Here is a 25,029-nt window from a genome sequence, read left to right on the forward strand (position 1 = left end):
TATACCACCTTTCACTCAGAAGGATTCCAAGGCACCTCACTCACAATACACCGAAACAGTTCCCTCTGGGATAAAGGGTACCAGCCAGGAAGACGACAAGGTCATAAATAAATGTACAACATGTGTGGGAGGGTGATTTTTTCCCCAAAGAAACCAAAGCAAATCTCTACCTTTTTAATATCCATGTAGAACAAAACAGACTTCGGTTTTAAGATGTCATTCAAGAGATCTCCATACAGTAATCTAAAGGGAGCTCATTTTATCAATCTCAGAAGGATTACCAGCTATTTAATGTAGTCAGACTAAAACCCATCTGCAGAGACTGCTCCATCCCCACAGCAATCCTTCATTGATGTATAGAGTCCCCATAGAGGAAGTAAAGTTGGTTATCAGCATCAGCAACCAGTTGCAGGAAACCACACCCTAGAAACCTCCTTCGTCAAGGACTGAAGAATCAGAGGGGATGCAATAGGCTAAGTGTCTGTCATTTAACTCACAATGCAGCATTTCACAGTTTACAGTGAGGAACATACATACATCCTTAAAACCTGGAGCAGCCTGTACCAATGGGAGGTAACAGTCAGGAAGCCCATGGAACTCCAGTAATGCTCCCACGCATTGACACTGTGACTTCCATTTGCCTTCACCACAATTTAATTCAACTCTCAAAGAAGTCATGGAGTAATAATTTAGATGAAATATAGGGGCCCAAAGATGTTAACATAACCCAGTCACTGTTTGATATTAAACAGCGTTAAACAATGTTTGGCGCCTGGTATACAGAGACCTCCGCCTGCTTAGTCCCATGACAAACAACATTAAAAATTCTTTTAACCTTTAATTAAAAAGAAAGAAAAGGAAAAACAGTGAAAGTATTTGAAATACAAAGTTTTAAATAAAGCTTCATTTTAACAACATCCCTTGTTCCCTTCAGCTGAAGTGTTTTCAGAAGGAAAAAGCCCCTTGTCTGACACACACATATTGTATTGTAAAAGGTGTCATTTTGGGGGGGAAAAAGAAGTTAGGTGAGATGGGCTTGAGCTTTTGTTGCTAAAATGTAATCCTGTTTCACCCCAGGTGGTGTTTAGGATTCAGCTCGAGCCAGTAGAGGTTATGATGTCATCTGGGTCCCTCTCTCTGTCCCAGTCTGGTCAGGAAATCTCTCAGGATCAGAATGACAAAGGCTCGGGGTCCCAGCCATGATGATGCAGCTCACTCCAGTAGCCATTTTTTCTCCCCGAATTCTCTTTTTTTAAGGACCCAGAAAGGGAATGGTGGGTGGAATTGCACATCCTCATTATTTTGTCCACCAGTTAGGCCTAAATTCCTACACACCAGTTTTGGTTCACTGATTTCTGCTTCCCCAGTTTTCTTGTTTATCAGGCATAATCTTAACATGGTCCCTGAGTTATATCAGTAGGTCTTTTTGCTGGGACTCATTCAGTCTGTCTCCCTTTCATAACTTCTCCCATGAAAATTTGTCATAGGTTATTGTGATGTCTTAAGAACTTAGTTGATTTTTACAGTTGAACTCACAATTAGGGTAAATTTGTAGTAGGGTGACCAGACGTCCCGATTTTGACGGGACAGTCCCGATTTTAGGGGACTTGTCCCGCGTCCCGACCTTACCTTGGTCGGGACGGCAGTTTGTCCCGATATCCGGGGCCCGCAGCAAGCCGGCGCCACCCACGTGTTCTTCCCCGGCCCCGGGGCAGCGCTGCACAGCTGAGCTCTCAGCTGGTGTCCTCCTGCCGGCCGGCAGGAACCTAAACAATCCAGCAGCAGCCCCAGGCATACAGAGTGAGGCAGCAGGGAGGAATTTTCCACAGCACGGCTGGGGCTGCATGCTGGGGGGGCGTGGCTTGTAGACACAGAGAGACTGAGTTCCCGCGCTTGCCTTGCCTCGACTTGACCCGACCCCCAGCCACGCGACCCTCCAGGCTAGGGTGACCAGATCAGAGAGGCGAAATATCGGGACGCGCGGGGGGGGGCGGGGGGGGAAGGGGGCGGAGCCAAAAAATAAAAAAGCCGGTAGGGAGAAAAAAAAAAAAAAAAAGCACGAACAAGCGGAAAGCGCCTAGGCTGGTGCCGGTAAACAGCGGCCCCCGGGTCCCGGGATGCAACAACCCCTGCCCGGAGCCCGATGCCGCGGAGATGGGCACGGACAGGGGGAGCACCCCCGCCAAGTCCCTGCGCGGAGACCGTCCTGGGCTGGCCGCGGGCGCGCCAGCGTGTGGCAGCCCCTTCCCTGGCAGGCTTCAGCTCCCCGCGGGCCCGGGAGTGCAGCCCGACCGGCCCTTCCAGCTGCTACTCCGCCTCTCCCTCGCCGCGTGTCAGGCAGAGGCATCTGCCTGGCACCCAGCGCCAACTACACCCCTCCGGGGCCGGAGCGCACGTGGCGGAGGTGAAGCCCCGAGGAACCAGAGTCCCCACGCGGACAGCTGCTGCCCCCCCACCCATGGGCGCGTAGGGAGCCGGTTCCCCAGGCTGGACCCGGGGCTGCCCCCCTGCAGGTACCCCCCACCCTCCTGCCTGCGATTGGGCCAGGCCGGACTCATCCCGCTGTCCCCGGGCCTCCTCCCTCCAGCGCTTGCCTGGGAGGGAGGAGGAATGCGGCGTGCTTCGGTAGGGGGCGGGGATTTGGGGAGGGATCCAATGGGGCAGTTGAGGGGGTGGGGCCAGGCCGAGGATTTGGGGAGCTATCCAATGGGGGAAGGAGGGGGCGGAGTTGGGGCGAGGGAGGGGGCGCGAGCCAGAGCGGAGGGCAAAAATTGCTTGTTTGTCCCGCGTCCCGACCAAACATTGGTCGGGACGCGGGACAAACGAGCAAATATCGGGACAGTCCCGACAAAATCGGGACGTCTGGTCACCCTACTCCAGGCTAGGAGCCAGAGCGGGACCTGCCTCTGCCTGCTGGATGTTTGCTTGCTGCATGCTGCTGCTCCAGCCTCGTGGTAAGCAATCAACTTACTCCGGCTGCTTTTGCTGTGGCTAGTTGGCTGTATGTGTGCGGGGGGGGGGGTCTGCCGGGAGGCAGCAAGAGTGTGGGGTGCTGTGGGGGCTTTTGTAGAGTCGCTGTTCTGCTCTGCTGATGCAGGGGGCCGCTGGCCTGGTGAGCATGGGGGCAGGGAGCCACGTTCTTTCAGAGGGGGCTAAGCATAGTAGTACCTACACCCCCCAGCCCACTGGGAAGCAGCTCCTCCCTTGTGGAGGAAGGTGCCAGTGGGGGGTGGGGACATTGAGTGATTGGGAGGGGGGGTGAAAATAAAATAAAAAATAGGGGAGGAAAGAAATAAGCTAACGAGGGCGACTGTCCAGCAGGGTTGGGGGGAGGGAGGCTCAAGTTGTGACAAATGTTCTCAAGTTTTCAATGAATCATGTGTGCCTCAGTTTCCCCTAAATTTTGCATGGCTACCCAGTGGGGGAATGGCCAAGCAGGTGTGAAACCTGGAGGCCAAAGGGGGGACTCCCAGGGAGGGTGTGGGCGAAGTGACTCCGATTCTGAACAGCTGCGGAGAAGGGAGCGGGGTGGGCTAGGGGACACCCCCGCTACCTCCCAGCTGGGGGCTGCAAGGCTTTAGGAAATGGGGTGAGCCCAGCCCTTACCTCTCTTGCTCTTGCCAATCTGCCCCGCTTGGGGGCAGGGGCGGCAGGTTATATGGGCTCGTGGTGCCCGAGCACCAGGAATATTCAAGGCTGGGGGCTGTGCTCCACCAATATTTGGAGCTGGGTTTCTCCCTTGGCCCTGCCTGGAGCGGGCCCTGGCCCCTGTAGGCCACCCCCCAAGTCCCTTCCCCCACCCCAGAGCTTCCCTGCCTGAAAGAAAAGAGCCCAGTGCCTCTCCCTTGCTTGCTTCTGCTTTGCTGTTGGCTGCGGCTGCTTCTGCCTAAGGGCTATCGCACAAGAGCAGCAGGAGGGGGAGAGGGAAGGGGGGATGGGGGAGGAGGCACACATGTGTTTGGCAGCCCCCCTCCCCTCCCCCGGCAACCACCTGGAGGAGACGCCAAGGGGACTTCTTGCCAGGAGACGGACATCTGGAGTGGATCTCACTCACCTGAGCAGCTGCTGGGGCTTTGGTGAGTGTTTGACCCTGTGATCCACCCACCCCCCCTCAGCCCCCACTCCTGCTCAACGTTGGGCAAGGGGCATCCCCACCCCCCACCCCCAGTGAGGGGCAACAGGCTGCAGCAGGGGAGGAAGGAAGCCACATGTGATGGCAGCCCCCTCCACCCCAGCACCCACCCACCCACCCGAGGGGAGATGGGGGAGGGGGGCTTCCTAGTCCTGAGCAGCTGGGGCTTGGGTGAATTTTGTGACACCCCCCCTGCACCACAGCCACCACCCTGCAGTCCCCACTCCTGCCCCACACTGGGCAAGGGGCAGCCCCATCCCCAGTGAGGCTATGGTGAGGGGCAGGAGCAGGGGAGGCCACACATGCAGGGCCGGCGCTTCCACTAGGCGGTCGCCTAGGGCGGCAGGATTTGGGGGGTGGCCACACCCCAGCCCACCCCAGAGCCCTTATCTGAGGGGAAAAACATGCAACTTAAAGTTGGTGGACCGTTTGGAGTATCATTGTGTTTAGCACAATACTTGATTATTTTACACCCTTTAAAGTATATAACTAGTTATATACAGGTGTTACGAAGTGGGAATGTTCTTAATGTTTTCTCTGAATACTGTGTGGGTGCCTCAGTTTCCCCTATGCAGTTCTTAAGGATCCAGATGTTGGGATAAGGGGGTATGATTGTTGTAAAGCCCTAGAGGGCCAGTGTGATGCCAGCTGCACAGAGAATGGCCAAAACCCTGCCTCCGGGCAACCGATGGCCTGGGCCGCTCTCCTGCAAGATGCCAACTGAAGTTGTTGGAGAACAAAGAGATCAGGTGGCCTCCTAATGCCTGGAAAAGAGACAAAGGCCAGAGCAGGGAGTGTCAATGCCTGTGCGGACTTCCAGGAAGCGCATGGTGTGGAAGGGGATGCTGGGATGCTTTGGAACCACTCCTTCAAAGCCAATCAGGACTCTGGGGGAGCCTCCTCTCTCTGAGCATACTGTCTCCAGGGCAAGAAGCTTACACCTTCCTGGGTCTGACCTCGGAGCATTCAGCATCCCCTTCCACACCATGCGCTTCCCGCAGCGGGTCCGCCCAGGCAGGTCCTGGGGCAGCCAGAGGTCCCTGCACTCCAACTCTGCAGTCAGACGTGACTCTCAGCCAGCCAGTAAAACAGAAGGTTTATTAGACGACAGGAACACGGTCTAAAACAGAGCTTGTAGGTACAGAAAACAGGACCCCTCAGTCAGGTCCATCTTTGTGGGGGGGTGGAAAGCCCAGACCCAAGTTCTGGGCCTCTCCCCATTTCCCCAGCCAGCTCCAAACTGACACTCCCTCCTCTGGCCTTTGTGTCTCTTCCGGACAAGGAGGCCATCTGATCTCTTTGTCCCCAACACCTTCCATTGGCACCTTGCATGGGAAACTGAGGCACCCACACAGTATTCAGAGAAAACATTAAGAACATTCCCACTTTGTCACAACAGGTGCAACAAAATATAATACTGTATATTGAAGCAGGCATCTGCTTGATGTACATTCGGGATGCCATTGTCCCGATATTCAGGTAAAATTTTACATTTGGTAGTGAAATAGAAAATTAATTGATTGGGAATGTCCCATTAAACCTGATTGTGATTGGTTATCTACTAGCATTTTTGGTTTTTCAGGTTGTTTTCCGGTGTAACGCAAATTTACGGTAGTGTACAGTTCTGAACCACAGTGCATACCGTAGGACAAACTACAGTGGGCATGTAAGAACACGTAAGAAGCACAGAGACTGCGCAGTTCTTTTCAGTGGCTAGCTATCTAGCTAACGGTCTTCAGCCGAAAACCCCACCTGAAATGGCAACGGCAAGAGAGGAGCCAACTACCAAAAAACAAAAGAGACAGTGCAGATACAGGACAGAATGGGAAGCCACTTACACCTGGATTCGGAAATCCTAGGTGTGTGATTCAAAAGCCTTTTGTAAAACATGCAGGAAGGAATTTACCATTTGCCATGGCGGTGAGTCTGATGTTAAGCATCATGCTGAATCAAAAAATCATGGACAAAACACCCAGACTCACAAGAGCAATACCATGGTCTCACATTTTTTCAGCAAGCCAAATGAATCCTTCAATAACAAGGTTATCACTGTTGAGCTAACTCAAGTTTACCACACAGTAGTCCATCAACACTCCTATCGCTCGTGTGACTGTGAACTTAAACTGGCACCTATCTTCTATCCAGATTCAACGATTGCAAAGCATATCAGCTGTGGCCGGACTAAAGCGGAGGCATTGCTCAAAAATGTGCTGTCACCGCTCTCAACCGAATTTTTAAAAGACCTCCGCAAGCCAGATGGTCCCTATTTCTCAGTTGCCACAGACGCATCTAACAAGGGCAATGTGAAAACTTTCCCCTTATCACTGAGATACTGGACACCTGAACATGGGGTCCAAGATAAACTGTTAGACTTCTATGAGCAAAGCGAAGAGACCGCAGAGGCAATAAGCAACACGTTACTTGAAAAACTTGCAACACACAAACTAGACCTAAACAAAGTGTCTTCCTACTGTGCTGATAATGCAAATGTGAATTATGGAAAGCGACAATCAGTGTACCAGAATTTAAAAAAACAAAATGAAAATATCTTGCCAGCAAACTGCCCTGCCCATATTGTGCACAATGCCGTGAAACATGGTAGCAATACCCTACACGTTGACATTGAGACTCTGGTGATTAAGATGTTCAATCATTTCAGCAGTTCTGCTAAGAGAGTAGCAGCCCTGAAGGATATGTTTGACTTTGTGGATATGGAGTATGCCACTTTACTGCGCCATGTTCCGACACGCTGGTTGAGTCTTTTCCCAGCTGTAAACAGGCTTGTAAATACGTGGCAGGCTGTGAAGTGCTACTTTGTTTCTCTGGGCAGTGAGAAGTGCCCAAAATTTCTATGGATGCTGTTCTCGGACAGGGAAAATGGTGAACAAGGTGAGGGGCCTAGCAAAGTTGAGGTTCATCTGTTTTTCCTCCAGAATGTCCTGAAAATCTTCAATGATACTGTGCTCTGTTTGGAAAATGAGAGTATGACAGCATGTGAACTGTATGCCATAATGAATTCTCTGAGAATTAAACTTCAGCAACGGGAAAATGACAAATTCTTTGGCTCCAAAGTTGAAAGTGCATTAACTGAGATGCTGCCTGTCACTGCTGCATGTCTCCAGAAAGACTTCCTGAACTTTTACAATGTGTCGATCCTATATTTGGAGAAATGGTTTGATTTTTCAACAGCTGGCTACTTGTTCAATACCCAGTGCTTGAACATCAAAGTTAATAGGGTATTCGAATTCAAGGATCTGTCTGCAGCCGTGACAGCTGTAAACCTTCAGAAAACAGTGGATCTTGATCAGCTCTATGATGAGTACTGTATCATCAAAGACATCAACTCCAAGTTGGAGCCTGGAAACTATTCAGTTGGGGAACTCTGGTCTCAACTGCTGAGAAACAAGGACAGTAGCACTGAATTCCCGAACATGGCAAAGCTGGTGTCATACGTGCTCAGTATACCCGTAAGCAATGCATACTCTGAGCGTGCATTTTCAATCATGAAAGGTGCATGGACTGATGTCCGGAATCGAAGCAGCATAGACTTGGTGCGAAGTGAAACCCTTGTCAAAATGAATTTCCAGATGAGTTGCAAGGACTTCTACAGCTTTGTGATTGCCCAGAAGCAAGTTATGGCTATGGCAAAGTCAGCCAAAAAGTACTAGATTTCTGGCATATCTGAGAGAGATGCAAATTGGGAAGTTGATGTATTGACTGAATAAAAAACCCGGCCCTTTACCCCTGTTCTTTGTTTAGTGTTCAAATAAATCTGTTTGTTTAAATATGTATTATGATTAAGTCTATAATTTAGACTCTCTGATTCCAGACCTTTGTGATGTAGTTTGCTTCAGCTGTCAGTGGCTGAAGCTGGGGCTGAAGGCAGAACTGGGGGCCTCCCCTCTGTGACTGCGGCTAGAACCGGGACCCGTCACTCCCCTGCCCTGCAACTGGATCTGACTTTGCAACCAGGATCCTGCGCCCCTGTCCTGCAGCTTCAGGCGGGGGCTGGAGCCGGAGCCCTGTGCCCCTGGCCCCATGGCTTCTACTGGGGGCTGGAGCTGGGGCCATGAGTCCTTGCCCTGTGTCTTGTGGTGCGGGCTGCAGCAGGGCCGTACAACCCCTCTCGCAGCTTGCTAGGGCCCCCCCTCATGGCTGTGTGCACCTTTGTCTGTCATCATAGTCTCCTCCCCCCCCCCCCCCGCCCAATGTGTCCTGATATTTCACTCTTGCGATCTGGTCACCCTAATTTGTAGGCCCAATTATCACAAAAATCACTATGAGCAAGTTCAATACGAGCCTTAACTTTATTTCCTCTACAGAAAAATCTATTTCAAAATAGTTTTTTGTCTTTGTAATTTTTCAATACATTATGCTATTCAGTCTGAATTAGATAAAGTTCCTGGATATTAAAAGTTAACCAAAACATCGATCCCGAATCAAAATTTTTAATTACTGGGATATAAAAATGTACCCTTTTCAGATAAACAAGGAGCAGAGTTAAGACTGTTTCTAGAATGATCAATGTGATTTTTTTTATTTGTACTCTTAGTTAAGATTTGTAAATCTAGCTGAATATTTATCTACCTTCCCTTACCTGTTCATTTTTATCCCTTTTTTTTTTTTGGAGGGAGAGTCTTTCTTTTAAAAGTTGCTCGATAATTATGTCAAACTTTTAATACTAAACTAACCTCAACTTAAATGCAAAATGTTTTCTGTTAGACCGGAAAATAGAGGGAATGACTATTTTTTCCTTTTTTATAAACAATTCAGTTAGTCGGCAGTCCAAGCTGTAACAGAGGATTGGACTGTCAAGTGAAATTTTAATTTGACTAAGTGTTGATTTAAAAAGCTTAGAGATTAGAGCAGTACACTGAGTAAGTGTTCTCAAGACACTGGTTACATATATTAATATATTTTAAAATTTGATTAACATTAAGATTCTAGCAGACAAGTAGGACTCAAGAAATTAAAATTCATTCAAAGATTGAAACTTCAACATGACTTTGCCCATTAAATTATATGTTTGAATTTCCTGGCCTTTGCATTGTGTAGCATTACCATTGTTTAAACATGGCTTTTTTAATTTGATGTTCTTGTGAAAACAAAGCTTTTGTGAAATGTTATAAATCATCCATTGTATTCCATTTTACCCAATAAACTAGAGCAATTCTCTCAGAAATATTCACTGAAGCAGGTTTTTTTTTTAAACAAAAATAAACATTATGTACCCATTAGAACCCAATGTCTAAATAGTCATATGAACATTTATCATTTTAATGTATTTAATAACTTAATGTAAGGCTATTTATGTGAGTTGGATATTACATTTAAAACATACTTTAACAACAAGCATCCTTATGAAACAATTTATTGTACATTTATATGCATTTGATTTACTTAAACTTATATTTGACACCTTACTTCAGGCACTCTTTTGTCTCAAAATACTAGCGACGATTAAATAGTACTGTTTCAACCCATTTCAATTTCAGGCACCTTCGAAGAATATTCACACACAGGATTTCTGTAATCTGGAGGGCAATGAGAAAGTGTCAACCAACATGGAACATACTAGATTATTTCAATTTATTTCAGTGGGCATCCATTCCACTTGCAGTGAAACTTCACACAGAGCAGCAGAGGGACCAAGATAAACAGGTACAAGGATTCAGCTATACACTTCCTAATAATACCAATGAATACTGTGTTTGATGTTCTTGTACACCACACAAAAATATTATACCAGAGAATCCGGTCCTGAGACTTAACTCTAAACCACATACTGCACTGCTTTAAACAGGTAATGGAAAATATATTGAAATTCCACTGCTGATGTTCATACAGTGCTAACACATTAATAATAAAGGCATTCTTCGACACAGTAGCAGTACAGAATCAAGGTGATCCTTTGAATGAAAACTCTTTAAAAATACGTGAAATAATTAATAGTTAAAAGACTGGCTTGAACTAGCAAAATGTATGTGATTAAAGATGACAGAAAAAACTGTGGTAAAAAAAAGTTAAGAAATCTTAGAAGTCAGCTTCAAACAGTTCTGATCTGTAGCCCAGCCTTATAAGATCAAGTTACAAAATAAGTGAAAATGAATGAATAATATATTTTAGAATGTATTTTTCTATACTAAGAACATAAAAACGGCCACACTGGGGCAAGATCAATGGTCCGTCTAGCCCAGTATCCTAACAGTGGCCAATGCCAGATGCTTCAAAGGGAATTAACAGAACAGGGCAATTATCAAGTGATCCATACTCTGCCGACCACTCCCAGCTTCTGGCACATAGAGGCTTAGCACACCCAGAGAATGGGGTTGCATCTCTGACCATCTTCGCTAATAGCCATTGATAGTCCTATCTTAATGAGCTTATCTAATTCTATATTGAACCCAGTTATACTTTTGGCTTTCACAACATCCGCTGGCAACAAGTTCCATAGGTAGACTATGCATTGTATGAAGTAGTACTTCCTTTTGTTTGTTTTAAACCTGCTGCCTATTAATTTTATTGGGTGACTCCTGGTTCTTGTGTTATGTGAAGGGGTAAATACCACGTCCTTGTTCACTTTCTTCACACTATTCATGATTTCATACACTTCTATCATATCCCCCTTAGTTGTCACTTTTCCAATCTGAACACTCCCCGTCTTTTTAATCTCTCCTCATATGGAAGCTGTTCCATCCCCCTAATAATTTTTGTTGCCATTTACTGTACCTTTTCCAATTCTAATATACCTTTTTTGAGATGGGGAGACCAGAACTGCACGCAGAATTCAAGGTGTGGGCATACCATGGAATTATATAATGGCATTACGATATTTTGTGTTTCATTAGCTACCCCTTTCCTAATGGTTCCTAACACTGTTAGCTTTTTTGACTGCCACTACACATTGACATTCTTGAAAATGATATGGACATATTGTACAACATGGTTTAAAGAGCTATTCTCTCCACAAAATTTCTATACATTACTGCTAAAAGAAAACCCACAGAACAGGCAATTCTTCTATTAAGAAAGTATCTCTTTTTTAGGTCCAATGGGTGGAGAGGGGGAAGAGAGGCAAAAAGACTCAATATTCACTATCTCTGGTAATGCTGGGGCAACATAACTATACCAAGAAATTTCTTACTTTCACATGCATAGCTACTTCCTGAATAATTTAATGAATTTTCCATCCCCACAGTACCAGATCATTTTGCAGTTAATAGTATCACTGATTAACACCAAAAACATATATACCAGTAATATCAGTACACATCTTTCCTCTCTTCTGTTATCCAGTTGTTAATTATGTGAGAACACAAGGCAAGATGTGTGTGCACCCTTGCTCATATACATAAATTCCTATTAATGACCATAAGACTTCCATGTGGCACCGTTTCAGAGATCACAATCCTTAAGCCTTGATCCTGCACTGTGACTTCAATGGGGTTCTCAACAGACTCAGCAACCAAAGTGAGTAACTAATAAATCATTCCTGAATGTCTTGTATAGCAGTTCTGTTTTTCCCTTCTATTGTATATAGAGAGGTAGAAAAACCACCAGTTTAGATTTACCTACTTTTTCAACAAACTATGATCAATCAGTTGGTTGGGTGTTTGAGATTCCACATACTCCGGAGTTTGCCATGAATTTCATGTCTATGCAAACCTGAAACCTTAAAGCAAATCTAATTCAAAACTTTTTTAAAAAAAAATTTGCATAATAGCCTGTGGTCTGAGGCTGGAGTAGTGGTGCTAATCTGCCAGAATACTCATCAAAGCTTGAAATCACGCAATATTCACCTGGCTTCAAATTTTGATGTGAACAGTTTGCACAACCCTAATTACTTGTTCACTATCAAACACAATGCCCATAGCATGCTGAAAATATCTGTTTGGATAGATCAAAAATATGTGGTTTATGTTTATTAAAATGCTTTGATATTTACAAAGATATAGAATCTGTCCCAAAATATTGGCTATTGGTCAGAAACTCTAACTTGTGATTTTTATTTAAACTTTTAACTAAAGATTATTTTGGTATAGTACAGTACAGGAAGGGAAAAATAGCTATATTTTGACCAGGTTTATTGTATATTTAAATCTGAAGCAAAGAAAACCTTCATTTACCTTCCTGGGCCTTTAAACACAAGGACTGGTTATTAATAGTTGAACGTAAGTGAGTTATTGGATTGTATTTGTGAATTTCTTTTCAAGAGCCTAACACGCTAAATTAACATTGCATCGACCTTCTCCGTGTTGGATGATAGTACAGCAAATGAAATTATAATTAGAGCAAAGCCCTTCCAACATTACTATGCTGCTAAAATTCTGTTGATTAGCTGCAATCCTAACAAGGCTAGAATAATTCAAGCTTGTATCTCTATCAAGTCAACAATTAAAGGGGGCTGGAATACAAAGGCAACTAACTTCACAAGGCTGTTTGTGAAATAGAGAAATAAGGAGGCTTTTTGCACACACTTTCCTTTTTTTGCCTTCAGCTACAATTTGGACATACAGTAGAACCTCAGAATTACATCAGAATTATGAACTGACTGGTCAACCATATATCTCATTTGGAACCGGAAGTACGCACTCAGGCAGACAAAAAAAAATGCAAATACAGTACAGTACTGTGTTAAATGTAAACTACTAAAAAAATAAAGGGAAAGTTTAAAAAAGATTTTACAAGGTAAGGAAACTTTCTGTGCTTGTTTCATTTCATTAAAAGCAGCATTTTTCTTCTGCATAGTAAAATTTCAAAGCCATGTAAGTCAATGTTCAGTTGTAAACTTTTGAAAGACCCATCATAACGTTTTGTTCAGAGTTACAAACATTTTAGAGGTATGAACAACCTCCATTCCCAAAGTGTTCATAACTGAGGTTCTACTGTACATCAATGGCCTCACAAACTGTAAGATGAAAAGGAGACAAGAGACAGAAATGGAAAAAGAAAATCCTTAAGATGAACAGGAATCTAGCAACACAAATGATGCACATAGTTATCAATGACTGCTCTCTGTTGGAAGTTTCCTTAAGGTGAACTATGGCTCAAGCAGCTGAAGGATACCGCAGTAGTGGGAAAGCTGACTCACAACACACAGAGGAACTATAAGCTAAGATGTGGCCTTGTTCCATATCTACATAAAGAGAAATGTAGATCCTTCTGGAAAAGAATCTCATATATTTGATCCTTGTCTTGCATCACGAGACAGCATTCAGATCACTTTGGTACCAATACCCACTAAACACAGAGTTCCCTTTGACAACCACATCAAAACCTAAAAATGATCTCTCTAGGTACTTGGCTATGACAATGGCCTATGAGCTTTCCCTTGAACAAGAGAGTTTGGGGTTTTGTTTTTTAGTAGAAAAACCATGGGTATCTTTGGAGATAGACCATGGAGGTTCTTAAGAAAAACCTGATTTAATAAAACCTAAGAAGGTGATTCTCTTGACAGGCTCATAACATTCTGCGCCAGTAACTGTGTCAACGTTCTCACCTTTTGCTAAGTAGGCAAATGATACATTCAGAAGATTAACAGACTGCTTCTTCCTTCATTAACCACATCACACAACTCCACGGGTGGTCAAATAAGGTGAAGTCAATGGAGAAGAGGATAATGGAAAAATGGGGCCAGAAATATATGTTTGCATTCAAAAACTGTCACATATGCACAGCGCTCAAACATTTACACACACAGCCCTCTGGACACCATAAGACCAAAACTCAAGGCCCTGTATGCTGTGCATCAAACGGAATTCTGCAGTAAGGCCCCTGGTTTCCATGTCACCCGAGAAATTCTACTTTGACATTAAAACAATGATTTCACATCACCCCTAAAATTTTCAATATTCTGCAGAATTTTGTATTGAAAACACAAATGTCACAGGGAAGTTGGAGCTATGGGAATTTAATAAGACCGGGGTAGCCCACTGGGGACTAAAAGATACGCACATTAACTTGTTATTTTTATTAAAATAATGAGCAGTGAAATAGTTAATGTTGACATCTAAATCACTTTAATTGGATTTAAGAGTGAACAACTACACTGATGTGGAATTAAGGCAGCTCAGACCTCTCAGGGATGTCTTCACTGCAGAGTTAACCTGAGTTAACTGCCTGAATCTTTTTTTGTTAAGTGAGCAGGATGGAAGGAATTATTTATAATTCAGCAATGTCTTTACTCCCTTCCACAAAACGTCCCAAAAACACAACCATCACAGGGTACAAGGCTTTCCTCTAATACATTTATAATAATCTAATATGCTGTTGTGTAAAGAGGATTGAGGTATTTAGTGCCCAATTTTCATCCCCAATCTATGTACTAGGAAAAAACAGAACTTTTCAAACTCATTGATTTACAGCAAAAATTTTGGAAACATACTAAAGTTTCATAAATAACGCTACAACATAGGAATATACAGGCTTTACTTTGTTCAGAATAGATAAGTTTATAGAAAAAACAGATAATACCTTCAAAAATATTTATAGCTTTGATAGTGATTATGAAAGAATGTTGACATCTGAGTAAATCACCCAGCACACACTATCAAAAGTGAGTTTAATAAAATATTTGCTGAGGCAAATTGAACAACCACTACCAGGAGTATGACTTACTTAGATTTCACAAACTATTCAGTCTTCTCTTTTCAGGAATTAAATTACTTATTTTACAGAGCTGTCTCTCCATCAGTAAGCCAATTTCCCTCCCTCCCCAAAACAACAATGAAACTAGTGCTCCATTTGGATTTCTTTGGAATTTGCGATAGTGAAAGATTAACATTTTTACTTTTATTCATATCTATCTATCTGTATGGTCCTACACACACACACACAATCTCCCTCTGTGTTATTAATTAATATTCCAGTGTATTTTATTTCCATTGAAGCAGATACAGAAGAGGTGAACAGCAGAATCATTTCCTACCTCTAATCTGTACTTTTTTTTAAAATGTATTGCTTATGACTGGGTCAAATTAGGGACAATCGATTATAATCTGTGCCTATTTCCAGAAATTCAGAAATAAACATCTATGAATTCTGGGTCAGTAAGATTCGTATCACTATAAAACCATCTCCTATCATTTCCTAACATACACTTTATGTAGGGGAAGGAGGAATAAAGGTTGAATATTGAATAGCGTTGTTTACAACTAAACTAAAAATTTAAATACTACTTTAATGAGCATGGGGTATTTTCTTACTAGATGAAACAAATTCAAATTACAGAAGAGGAATCATAGAATCATAGGACTGGAAGGGACCTAGACATGTCATCAAGTCCAGTTCCCTGCACTCATGGCAGGACTAAGTATTATCTAGACCACCCCAACAAGTGTTTGTCTAACCTTATCTTAAAAATCTCCAATAAGGAGATTCTACAACTTGCCTAGGCAATTTGTTTCAGTGATTAACTACCCTAATAGTTAGGAAGCTTTTCTTAATGTCCAGCCTAAACCTCCCTCACTGCAGTTTAAGCCCATTGCTTCTTGTCCTATCCTCAGAAGTTAGCAATTTTTCTCCCTCCTCTTTGTAACAACCTTTTATGTACTTGAAAACTTATGTCTCCCCCGCGTATTCTCTTCTCTAGTCTAAACAAACCCAATCTTTAAAAGCTAATTTTCTCTCAATAAGAACCTTTTCAATGTGTTTTTCTTTTAACAGAACAAAACAAAAACAAAAAAAGAATAGTCATTACAAGATTCTATTGTTAAAAACTTCATCTGAACTGATACATCTAGAATAGTACGCTCACTTTCCACTCCGTGGGAGCCAGATATCTTTCAGTAGATGTCTACGCTTCAAGCTGAGGGAGTGATTCCCATCTTGAGACACTATGACGCTAATTTTCATCAAGCTAGTACGTTAAAAATAGAATGTTGCCACAGCGATGCAAGCAGCAGGAGGGTCTAGCTTCCTTGAGATGGTGCCGTCCAGAAACCTATATTCTCTTAGCTGGCATATACTCATTGTGGCTAGCCTCTCCAGCCACTCATAGAAACAACTTCACTCTATTTTGAGTGCACTAGCTTAATGAGAGATAACATGGGTTGTCTCCTCAAACTGAGACTTATATCCCTAGCTCCAAGTGTAGACATATCCTTATTATTAGCTAAGAATTTTACGATATTTTCAGACTTTTTGACATTCTGGGTGTCAGTTGCACCGAGAACAGGAATGTGCCTGTCAGATGCAGAGCGATTAACCTTTGTAGGAAGGGAAGAGGGCACTCAGACACAATTATGATGAAAATCATCTTGCAATAATACTGACTCAGGAACAGTAATCCACAGCCTGAACATTTGAAATCACAAGTATTTGTATTTCATTTGCAGTAAGGAGTGCAAATTTTGAGGGTGGGGGAGGAAATCAAACTTGACCTTACAAAAGGCCAAGACTGCAAACTTAAATATAGGTAAGCTAACAAGTCTCAATGACAAAACTCTCAACAATGACTAGGCAGCTGGTATCCTGAACGTGTTGTTTATTATTTCATATTTTATTCTGGCCCAGTGTATCATCCCCTCCTCCACCATTTGTTTGTTTTTTCCATCTGTTATCTCTCTTTATATATTTAGACTCTCGGGAACTATTTATTGTACGCTTACATCCCCTAGCACAGTGGGACACTGATTGTAGCACCTAGATGCTACCACAATGCAAATAAAGAATAATATAGAACACATGCAGAGGGAGAACTGTAAACTTTATCTTCTTGCTCCAATGCAACAGGCCTTACCACTTATGCTAAAGGAAGATCACTGTTGAAAGGAACTTCCCTTCCTGTTAAACTGCAGCATGCTCACATAGTAATGTAGTGCCCAATCCTACTACCACTGAAATAAATAGTAAAATACTCCAATTGTGAGATGAGTGGGAGCATGACTGGGCCAAAAATCATCCACAATAAAAACTGTTAATACCTTCACTAAACAGTAAACTGTTCTGTTCCAGTAGAGCCAGTACCCACATTTACAAGGCAATTTAACTAAATGGACAGTCTGATGCTATATCAAGAAGTTTTTGAGCTTGAGCGAGATAAACATAAGTCAAAATTTCAATACAAAGTCATTGTAAATTACCTGTAACTCAAAACAATGTGACACATTTTCATAAAACTTCACAAAAACATTCTCTTGGCATTCTGGTAAAAATTCATACTTTTTCAATTCAGACTTTCAAGTGAGCTGAAATGTGACTTTATAATGGAAACTGGTTTCATACTTAATTACTGAGATCTCTCTAATCAACATTAAAATACATAAGTATGCATTGAAAGCTAACATTGACATCTACATACATATTTATTTAAATTATTAATATTCTGATTTTTACATTTGTCACTGTTGTAACAAAATTTGAAACGTTGATTCCCATATGATTTTAAGAACACAATGATTATTTGAGCTTGATGTGTAAAAAAAAAAAAAGGAAGAATTGGGACACTTTTTAAAATAAAAATACAGTTTCAAAATGGTTTGTTTGAGTAAGAAAGTAAGTTAGAGATCTGGGAAAGTCTAGTGAGAAACTGTATTTAAAATGGTAGAATGGTAAAGCTCACATATTCTAGATCTTTGGGGAAACCACTAGCTGAGGATCTCATTACATTAGCCACTACAATAAAAAAGAATTATGGACCATAATGTCACTATGATGTTTGTTGTTTTAGCACAGTTCTTCAATAACAATTGTGAGTGATAACCAAAGACACTGAAAGCCTAAATGTGCCAGTACTAAAATCTTTATCAATTGTTGGATGTACGAAAACTCAAAGCCAAAAGGAAGGCATGTAGGATTTCTGAGGTTAGGGTTGCCAACTTTCTGACTGGGGGCAGGGGATTGGAGTGCAGGAAGGGATGAGGGCTTCAGCTGGGGGTGCGGGCTCTGCTGTGGGACCAGGGTTTTGTGGTGCAGGAGAGGGGGCTCTGGGCTAGGACCGAGGGGTTTGGACTCCGGGAGGGGGTGCAGGCTCTGGGAGGGAGTTTGGATGCGGGAAGGGGCTCAGGTTTGGGGCAGGGGGTTGGGGTGCGGGCTCCGGCAGCGCTTACCGCAGGTGGCTCCCGGAAGCAGTTGGTATGTCCCTGCAGCCCCTAGACACAGGGGTGGCCAGGGGGCTCCACATGCTGCCCTCACCTGCAGGTGTTGCTCCCACGGCTCCCATTGGCAGCTGTTCCCAGCCAATGGGAGCTGCACTGCCAGCACTCAGGGCAGGGCAGCACGCAGAGCCTCTCTTGCCACTCCTGCACCTAGAGGCCACAGGGACATGCAAGCCACTTCCGGGAGCCGGGTGGAGCCAGGGCAGGGAGGGAGTCTGCCTTAGTCCCGCTGCGCCACTGACCGGACTTTTAATGGCCCAGTCGAAAACCAGATGCCTGGCAACCCTACCTGAGGTAGTATATAATATGAACATCAATTAATTTTCCCTTCACAGCATGAAAACAGTGAAAGAAACATGCTGTGAACTGTAATTACAGAATTGGATTATCAACGTTTTACTACTGTAGATAAAAGGGTTTCAGGGAGGTTGTGGAATCTCCATCTCTGGAGATATTTAAGAGTAGGTTAGATAAATGTCTATCCAGGACGGTCTAGACAGTATTTGGTCCTGCCATGAGGGGAGGGGACTGAACTCGATGACCTCTCGAGGTCCTTCCAGTCCTAGAATCTATGAATCTATAAAAGTATAAACCCTCTATTCTGAAACAATTATAATTTTGGCAAAATTATTCCCTTCACCCAGAAAATATCCTACCTGGGACTTAGTCTAAAAAAAAAGATTGTTTTGGTCAAGTTTGAAAAATTGTTTGAATAGATGAAAAAATAGGATTTTTTTTTTCATCCTGTGCTACAGCATTCATAGAAAGGAGTAGACTAAAAGCTGTTATGAGAATTTCTGGGTTGTGTTTTAAAATCTCAGCCCAATGATGCATTCCACTAGGTTTTTTTTACACTGAAGCACTCCGCCCCCTTCTCTTGACTATCTTGTTAATCACAAACGAATTAAAATGTATTCAATCCATTTCTCAGTCACTGACCACTATGACATTTAAAATAAAAACCTTTTCTCCCTCATCAAGCTCTTATTTAATCACTGCACTACTATCATCACAACTGCTAACAGAGTATTATGCAAACCAACATTTTGAGTGCAATGACAGACTAATAGGAAGTGCAAGTGTGTGAACAAGGTCAAGGAAGAAGTAATTTCCACTAGCTCACTGTGGTCCTGTTTCAGTCTATTAATGTGCCAGGAAAAACATTCTTTGTAGGTAATTTCTGATATTCGAGAATCTCTCAGGGAATTTCTGGAGAATTATAAGAGATTGCCACATCTGCCACAGATCTGTATCTACATCAAGAGTCAAAACTAAAGCTGTGCAGAAAAGGTGGGACTCAAAGTACAGACACTTGAAAACAGTATCTATTGGAGTTATACCTGCTGTCAAAAACTAGCAATGGTTTGGAGCTTTTATTTGTCTATGAGCTGCCTGCTGACACTTTCAGTTATTTACTTTCTGGTACCTGGGTTGCTGAAAACTGAAATTGCTATTTGTGCTATATTAAATGTTCAAACCTGGCTTAGTGGGTTAGGTCACCGGAGGCAAATTGCATGGTATTATGTAAAATAACAACTAGGTTCTGCTTCTCACTGCAGCACTGGTATATAAAGTGAACCAATATCAGGGTCTATATTTTTGTAACTTGAGGAAACAACTATACTCCACTTGATTGGGGATCTCAAATTAATGTTATCTGAACTCTAAAAGAGAGAGAGAGGGGAATACTAATGCATTATAAACACGAGTCAGCTACCTTTGCTAAAGATTTGAAATGATCAACAAAGCAAAATTAAAAATATTATGCAAAATAACTGACCAAATATATACAATTTCTCATTTCCTTAACACTGAAGTTACAAGTACCTCTCCTCATGGGTCATAAGTTATATACAAAACATTAATTTGAGATTCAAAATATCAACTAGATTATTATTTACTTTCCCTAGAAATTGTATTTATTTCATATTCTGGAAACAACCAGATGCATTTGCTTTATCCAACTTCTCAGAATATATGAACATCTTCATTACATACCTCTTTTGGTACCTGTTGAATATATTCTCTAACGTATCTCGTAAATCTTTAAATTATTGACATTTCCTACAGAAAGACAAAACCAAATATCTGACTCACCTTGTGCCTAAGGACGCGTAATATCAACTTGCATCCACACATTGAGAAAGAATAAGTACTCTTAGATGACAATGCCACTAAATCCTACAGCAAATTACAACCCAGTAGGCAATATCCCTGAGCAGTGGATTTAAAAACAAAAACAAACAAAAAAAGATTTTTTTTTATTTCATCTCTTTTCATTACTGCAAGAAACTACATTTTATCCAATGTAGGTTCTGATGTATTTTCAAATTATCCTTCAAAATCATCTTGCATCATTCCTAGTAGACTTCATTATAATATAGCTCTAAACAACTCGCAGCAAAAAATATATATGTCTCAACTATTCAGAATTGAGTCCTTTGTAAGTGACTAAGGCTCTGCATAATTTATTTTATGTATTGTGTACCCTTTGTTTTTCATAATAACCAAACTTAATTTTGGATTTGGTGATGCTTTTAAAATATTTTTCATAACCTTTGGATTTTGCAAAAATAGTTCAGATGCCCATGTTTTGTTTTGTTTTTCCAAGAGAGGTTAAAAAGTGCTTTCTAAATAGGAAGGTAATATTAAAAAATGAACACCATCCAAAAGCAAAGCTGGTGAAAGTGGATACTATGCCTGGTCTTCAGTTCCAGTTCCACACCCACAAATCACAAAAGATACTTAGAAACATAGAATATTAGGGTCGGAAGAGATCTCAGGAGGTCATCTAGTCCAACCCCCTGCTCAAAGTGGGACCAACACCAACTAAATCATCCCAGCCAAGGCTTTGTCAAGCCAGGCCTTAAAAACCTCTAAGGATGGAGATTCCACCACCTCCCTAGACAACCCATTCCAGTGCTTCACCACCCTCCTAGTGAAATAGTGTTTCCTAATATCCAACCTAGACCGCCCCCACTGCAACTTGAGACCATTGCTTCTTGTTCTGTCATCTGCCACCACTGAGAACAGCCTAGCTCCATCCTCTTTGGAACCCCCCTTCAGGTAGTTGAACGCTGCTATCAAATCCCCCCTCACTCGTCTCTTCTGCAGATTAAATAACCCCAGTTCCCTCAGCCTCTCCTCATATGTCATATGCCTGCTCCATTTTTCTTCTGGAGATTGTGGAGAGGCTGAGCAGTCTGTAATTCCCCTGATTCTCCTTCTTCCCTTGTTTAAAGATGGGCACTGTATTTGCCTTTTTCCAATAGTCCAGGACCTCCCTGATTGCCACGAGTTTCAAAATTGTTTTTTGAGATATGTTCCTCATGTCCATTCCATTTTGTATGTGCGCGCTCGCCCACGAGCACAGTTGATGGAGATTTCTGCCTTAGTGGTATCCATAGGGCCAGCTGTGGCACCCCTTGGAGTGGCACTCCTATGTGGCAGTATATCGGGCGTCACCAGGCCTGAGCCCTCTCAGTTCCTTCTTGCTGGCAACTTTGACAGAGGGGTAGAAGGACAGGAAATGGAATGGACATGAGCAACACATCTCAAACAACAGTTATGAAAAGGTAGGTAAGCGTTTTTTCTTCTTCAAGTGTTTGCTCAGGTCAATTCCATTTTAGGTGACTCAAAAGCCGTATCCAGGGAGGTGGGCTCAGAGTTCACAGCTTAGAGGCTTGCAGTACTGCCCTACTGAAGCCAGCATCGTCCTGGGCCTGCTGGGTCAATGCATAGTGGGACATAAAAGTGTGGACAGATGACCAGGTGGCCACTCTACAGATGCCCTGGATAGGCACATGGGCCAGATAGGATGCCAAAGAGGCCTGCACCCTGGTAGAGCGGGTATGACAATTGCCAGGGGTGGCAACTTCGCTTGGTCGTAGCAAAAGTGAACGCAGGCAATGATCCAAGAAGAAATTCTTTGTGGATACAGGTGACCTTTCATTCTGTTGGCCACAGCAACAAATAATTGCATTGACTTATGGAACAGCTTGATCCTGTCAATGTAGAAGGCCAGAGCCCTTCTGATGTCCAGGGCATGTAGCCTGCACTTTTCCTCTGACCTATGCAGCTTCGGGGCATGAGGGGCAGCACGGGAAAAATCATGAAGGTGCTTGTTTGAAAATTTGACAAGTGGGTGATGGAGGCTGGCATCATGAATTGATTGGAGATAGGAGTCAAACTATAGAAATGTCTGGCTGGAAGGGACCTCAAGAAGTCATGAAGTCCAGTTCCCTGCACTGAGCCAGGACCAAGTGAACTAGACCATCCCTGACAGGTGTTTGTCCAACATGTTCTTAAAAACCTCCAATGATGGGGATTCCATAACCTCCTTTGGAAGCCTTTTCCAATGCTTAACTATCCTTATAAAAAGAAAGTTTTTCTTAATATCTAACCTGAATCTCCCTTGCTGCAGATTAAACCAATTACTTCTTGTCCTACCTTCAGCGGGCATGGAGAACAATTGATCAGAAGAAAGGGACTTCTTCCAGCTCTGGAAGGTTATCCTGACCATGCATAAAGACTGTTTTGGACTTTTATTTTGGGAGCACTCATCCTGGGTCCTCAGGTAAGGGGCTTTGATTTCTTATTACATCTGCTCCTTTCCTGGGGCTTCACTGAAGAGGAAACACCACTTCTGACTAGTTTGGTCTGGCTTTTCATTGCCCTGATCTGTGCATAAAAATTAATTGATACAGAGTTAGGAAAGGTTGGGGGGGGGGGGGAACTCACCCACAATGCCACATATGACCAAAAAGGGTGCTCAGGATGGCCCAACCCTTTACATCCCCTCAAGATAAATCTATATATAGGGGGAAATTATAGGCCTCACAACATATCCTGAAGTTTGAAAGAATCAGACTGACATGCCAAGTGGGAAGTGAATTCCTGCCCCTCAATGCACAAGTCTAGGGACTGTCAGCTTGAGAATCCCAGCTGATCTCAATCATGTGGCTGGAGCACCAAAGGAATGGTGGTCATTAAAATACACAGGATCAAAAGCATTGTAGTCCTTATGACTCTAAATAACTTATGGAAACAAGTGCCCTTGGACACCATTAACTGGACATCCTAAAAAAGCAGAGTATCCAATCTGAACCCCAGATTGTTTTACCTTATTAACAAGAGGTAGTCATACACCCTAAAAGAAACAGATAAATCCTCTATCTTTTCTTGTGGTTTTCCTCAACTAGGATCACCTGTTCCATCCCCGATGAACTTCAACCAATTAGCTCTCAGCCAGACACCAAGCAGCCTAACCACTATACCATCTGGGTTCCATGAAAAAAAGATGTAAAACCAAATATCAGCAACGTATTGATAGAACTGGAACCCAATCTGTCAATCTCCCCTTGCAGACTCCTATAAAAGCAAGGCTGGTAGGAGAGACTCCTGAAAAATTCCCAAAACCACTCATGGTGGAGAAGAACTGCCCCAAACCACTCTCTGAGCCTTCTGAGCTAGAAAAGAATGAAGCCACTCAAACATAACTCCATCTACCACTATGAGGATGTGAAGATGTGTTAATAATTTATGGCCAATGATACTGAAGGCACTCTTCTCACTTGACATTTGTCCATTATCAACACAAGATCATCGACCAATAAAACCAGGATAGGTTCTGTATTATGTCCTTGCCAAAAAGTAAATTGAAAGGGATCGAGGCTATCTGAGAATTCCACAACAACTACTGAGGCTGCTTCTGCCTTACCTCTTCTTTCTTCCCCATAATAGTAAAGTTCAGAGTAGGGAGATAATTGGCAGAAGCTTTTGTGAGCATGAACCTAACCATCACTCTCATTCTGGAAATAGTAAAAAAGACTGAGGGCTTGTCTACATGAGACATTCCTGCATAGCAAGTTATGGTGTGAATCTACAGTGCACTAACTAGCCCCGCAGTAATGTCCAACGTGGACATTGCAACAGAACACTGAAAGTCCTGAAGCATGCTTTGATTTATTACACTGTACAAGTAGTAGTTGTCCAGATTCCCAGTTTGTATATGCAATTGTTCTAGCAGTTTAATATTAGTTTCTCTGGGTAGCAGAGTTATCTTTAAATACTCTCTTTTGCTGAGATTACAGATATGGTATAATTTAGCCTCTAGAATATGATTTAGTAGAATCTAATAATTAGGGTTTGAAGAGACTACGCCAAAATTATTCTTCAGAAAATTATCTATGCCCTAACAAACATTTTAATGCAATGTCCTGGAAGAGGTTTGATTATTTTTGAAGATGGAGGACCTATAGAAAAAAAACTGATAAACCTATATTTTTGATTGGAAATATATCTTGTTTTACCAGACTTAAATTTTTTTCTCTGCCTGTTTCTCCAAAATCACCTCCGGAATGTCATTACCTCCAACAAAAAAAAGTCCAAAAATCAAACTATCTTCTGAACTCTCTTGCCCCACTTACCACTTCATTTATCATTGTCTCCAAAACCATCATATTTCCAGTTTCCCAAGTTTACAGCCTTATCTTTGATGCGACTTTCTCTTCTACTCACTGGATGGAAGCCTGCACATCAATTCTTGCCACCTCCTTCTGTACAATCTCAGCAGAATTCAACTTTTCTTCACAATTCTCTACAAGATTGCAATCTAGTTATCTCCCACTCTCCAGCCTCCCTTCTATACCACTCAGTCTCTCTCCTTCTCTGTATAAAAGTCCAATTTAATTTTTTCATTTTGAAGGTATTTCACAACTCAGCACCTGTCTACAGTTCCACCATCTTACCTTAAATCTCCTATTCCCTCCAATCAATTCAAGTCTGTCTTTTGACAGCATC

General features: G+C 42.7%; 2 protein-coding genes across 9 annotated transcripts in view; one reads left to right on the forward strand and one right to left on the reverse strand.

Moving 5' to 3' along the window:
* The window catches only part of TRAPPC9 (trafficking protein particle complex subunit 9), an 852,706-nt gene that overhangs the window by 595,125 nt on the left and 232,552 nt on the right, over positions 1 to 25,029 (reverse strand). The window lies entirely within an intron of this gene.
* On the forward strand, positions 3,804 to 7,917 carry LOC135981835 (uncharacterized). The gene is made up of 2 exons (XM_065586249.1): positions 3,804 to 4,076; positions 5,715 to 7,917. The coding sequence occupies exon 2, from the start codon at positions 6,127 to 6,129 to the stop codon at positions 7,798 to 7,800; it is 1,674 nt and encodes a 557-aa protein (XP_065442321.1). The 5' UTR covers positions 3,804 to 4,076; positions 5,715 to 6,126; the 3' UTR covers positions 7,801 to 7,917.

Source organism: Chrysemys picta, chromosome 2, assembly GCF_011386835.1.
Source record: "Chrysemys picta bellii isolate R12L10 chromosome 2, ASM1138683v2, whole genome shotgun sequence".
In the NCBI taxonomy this organism is placed as follows: Eukaryota; Metazoa; Chordata; order Testudines; family Emydidae; genus Chrysemys; species Chrysemys picta.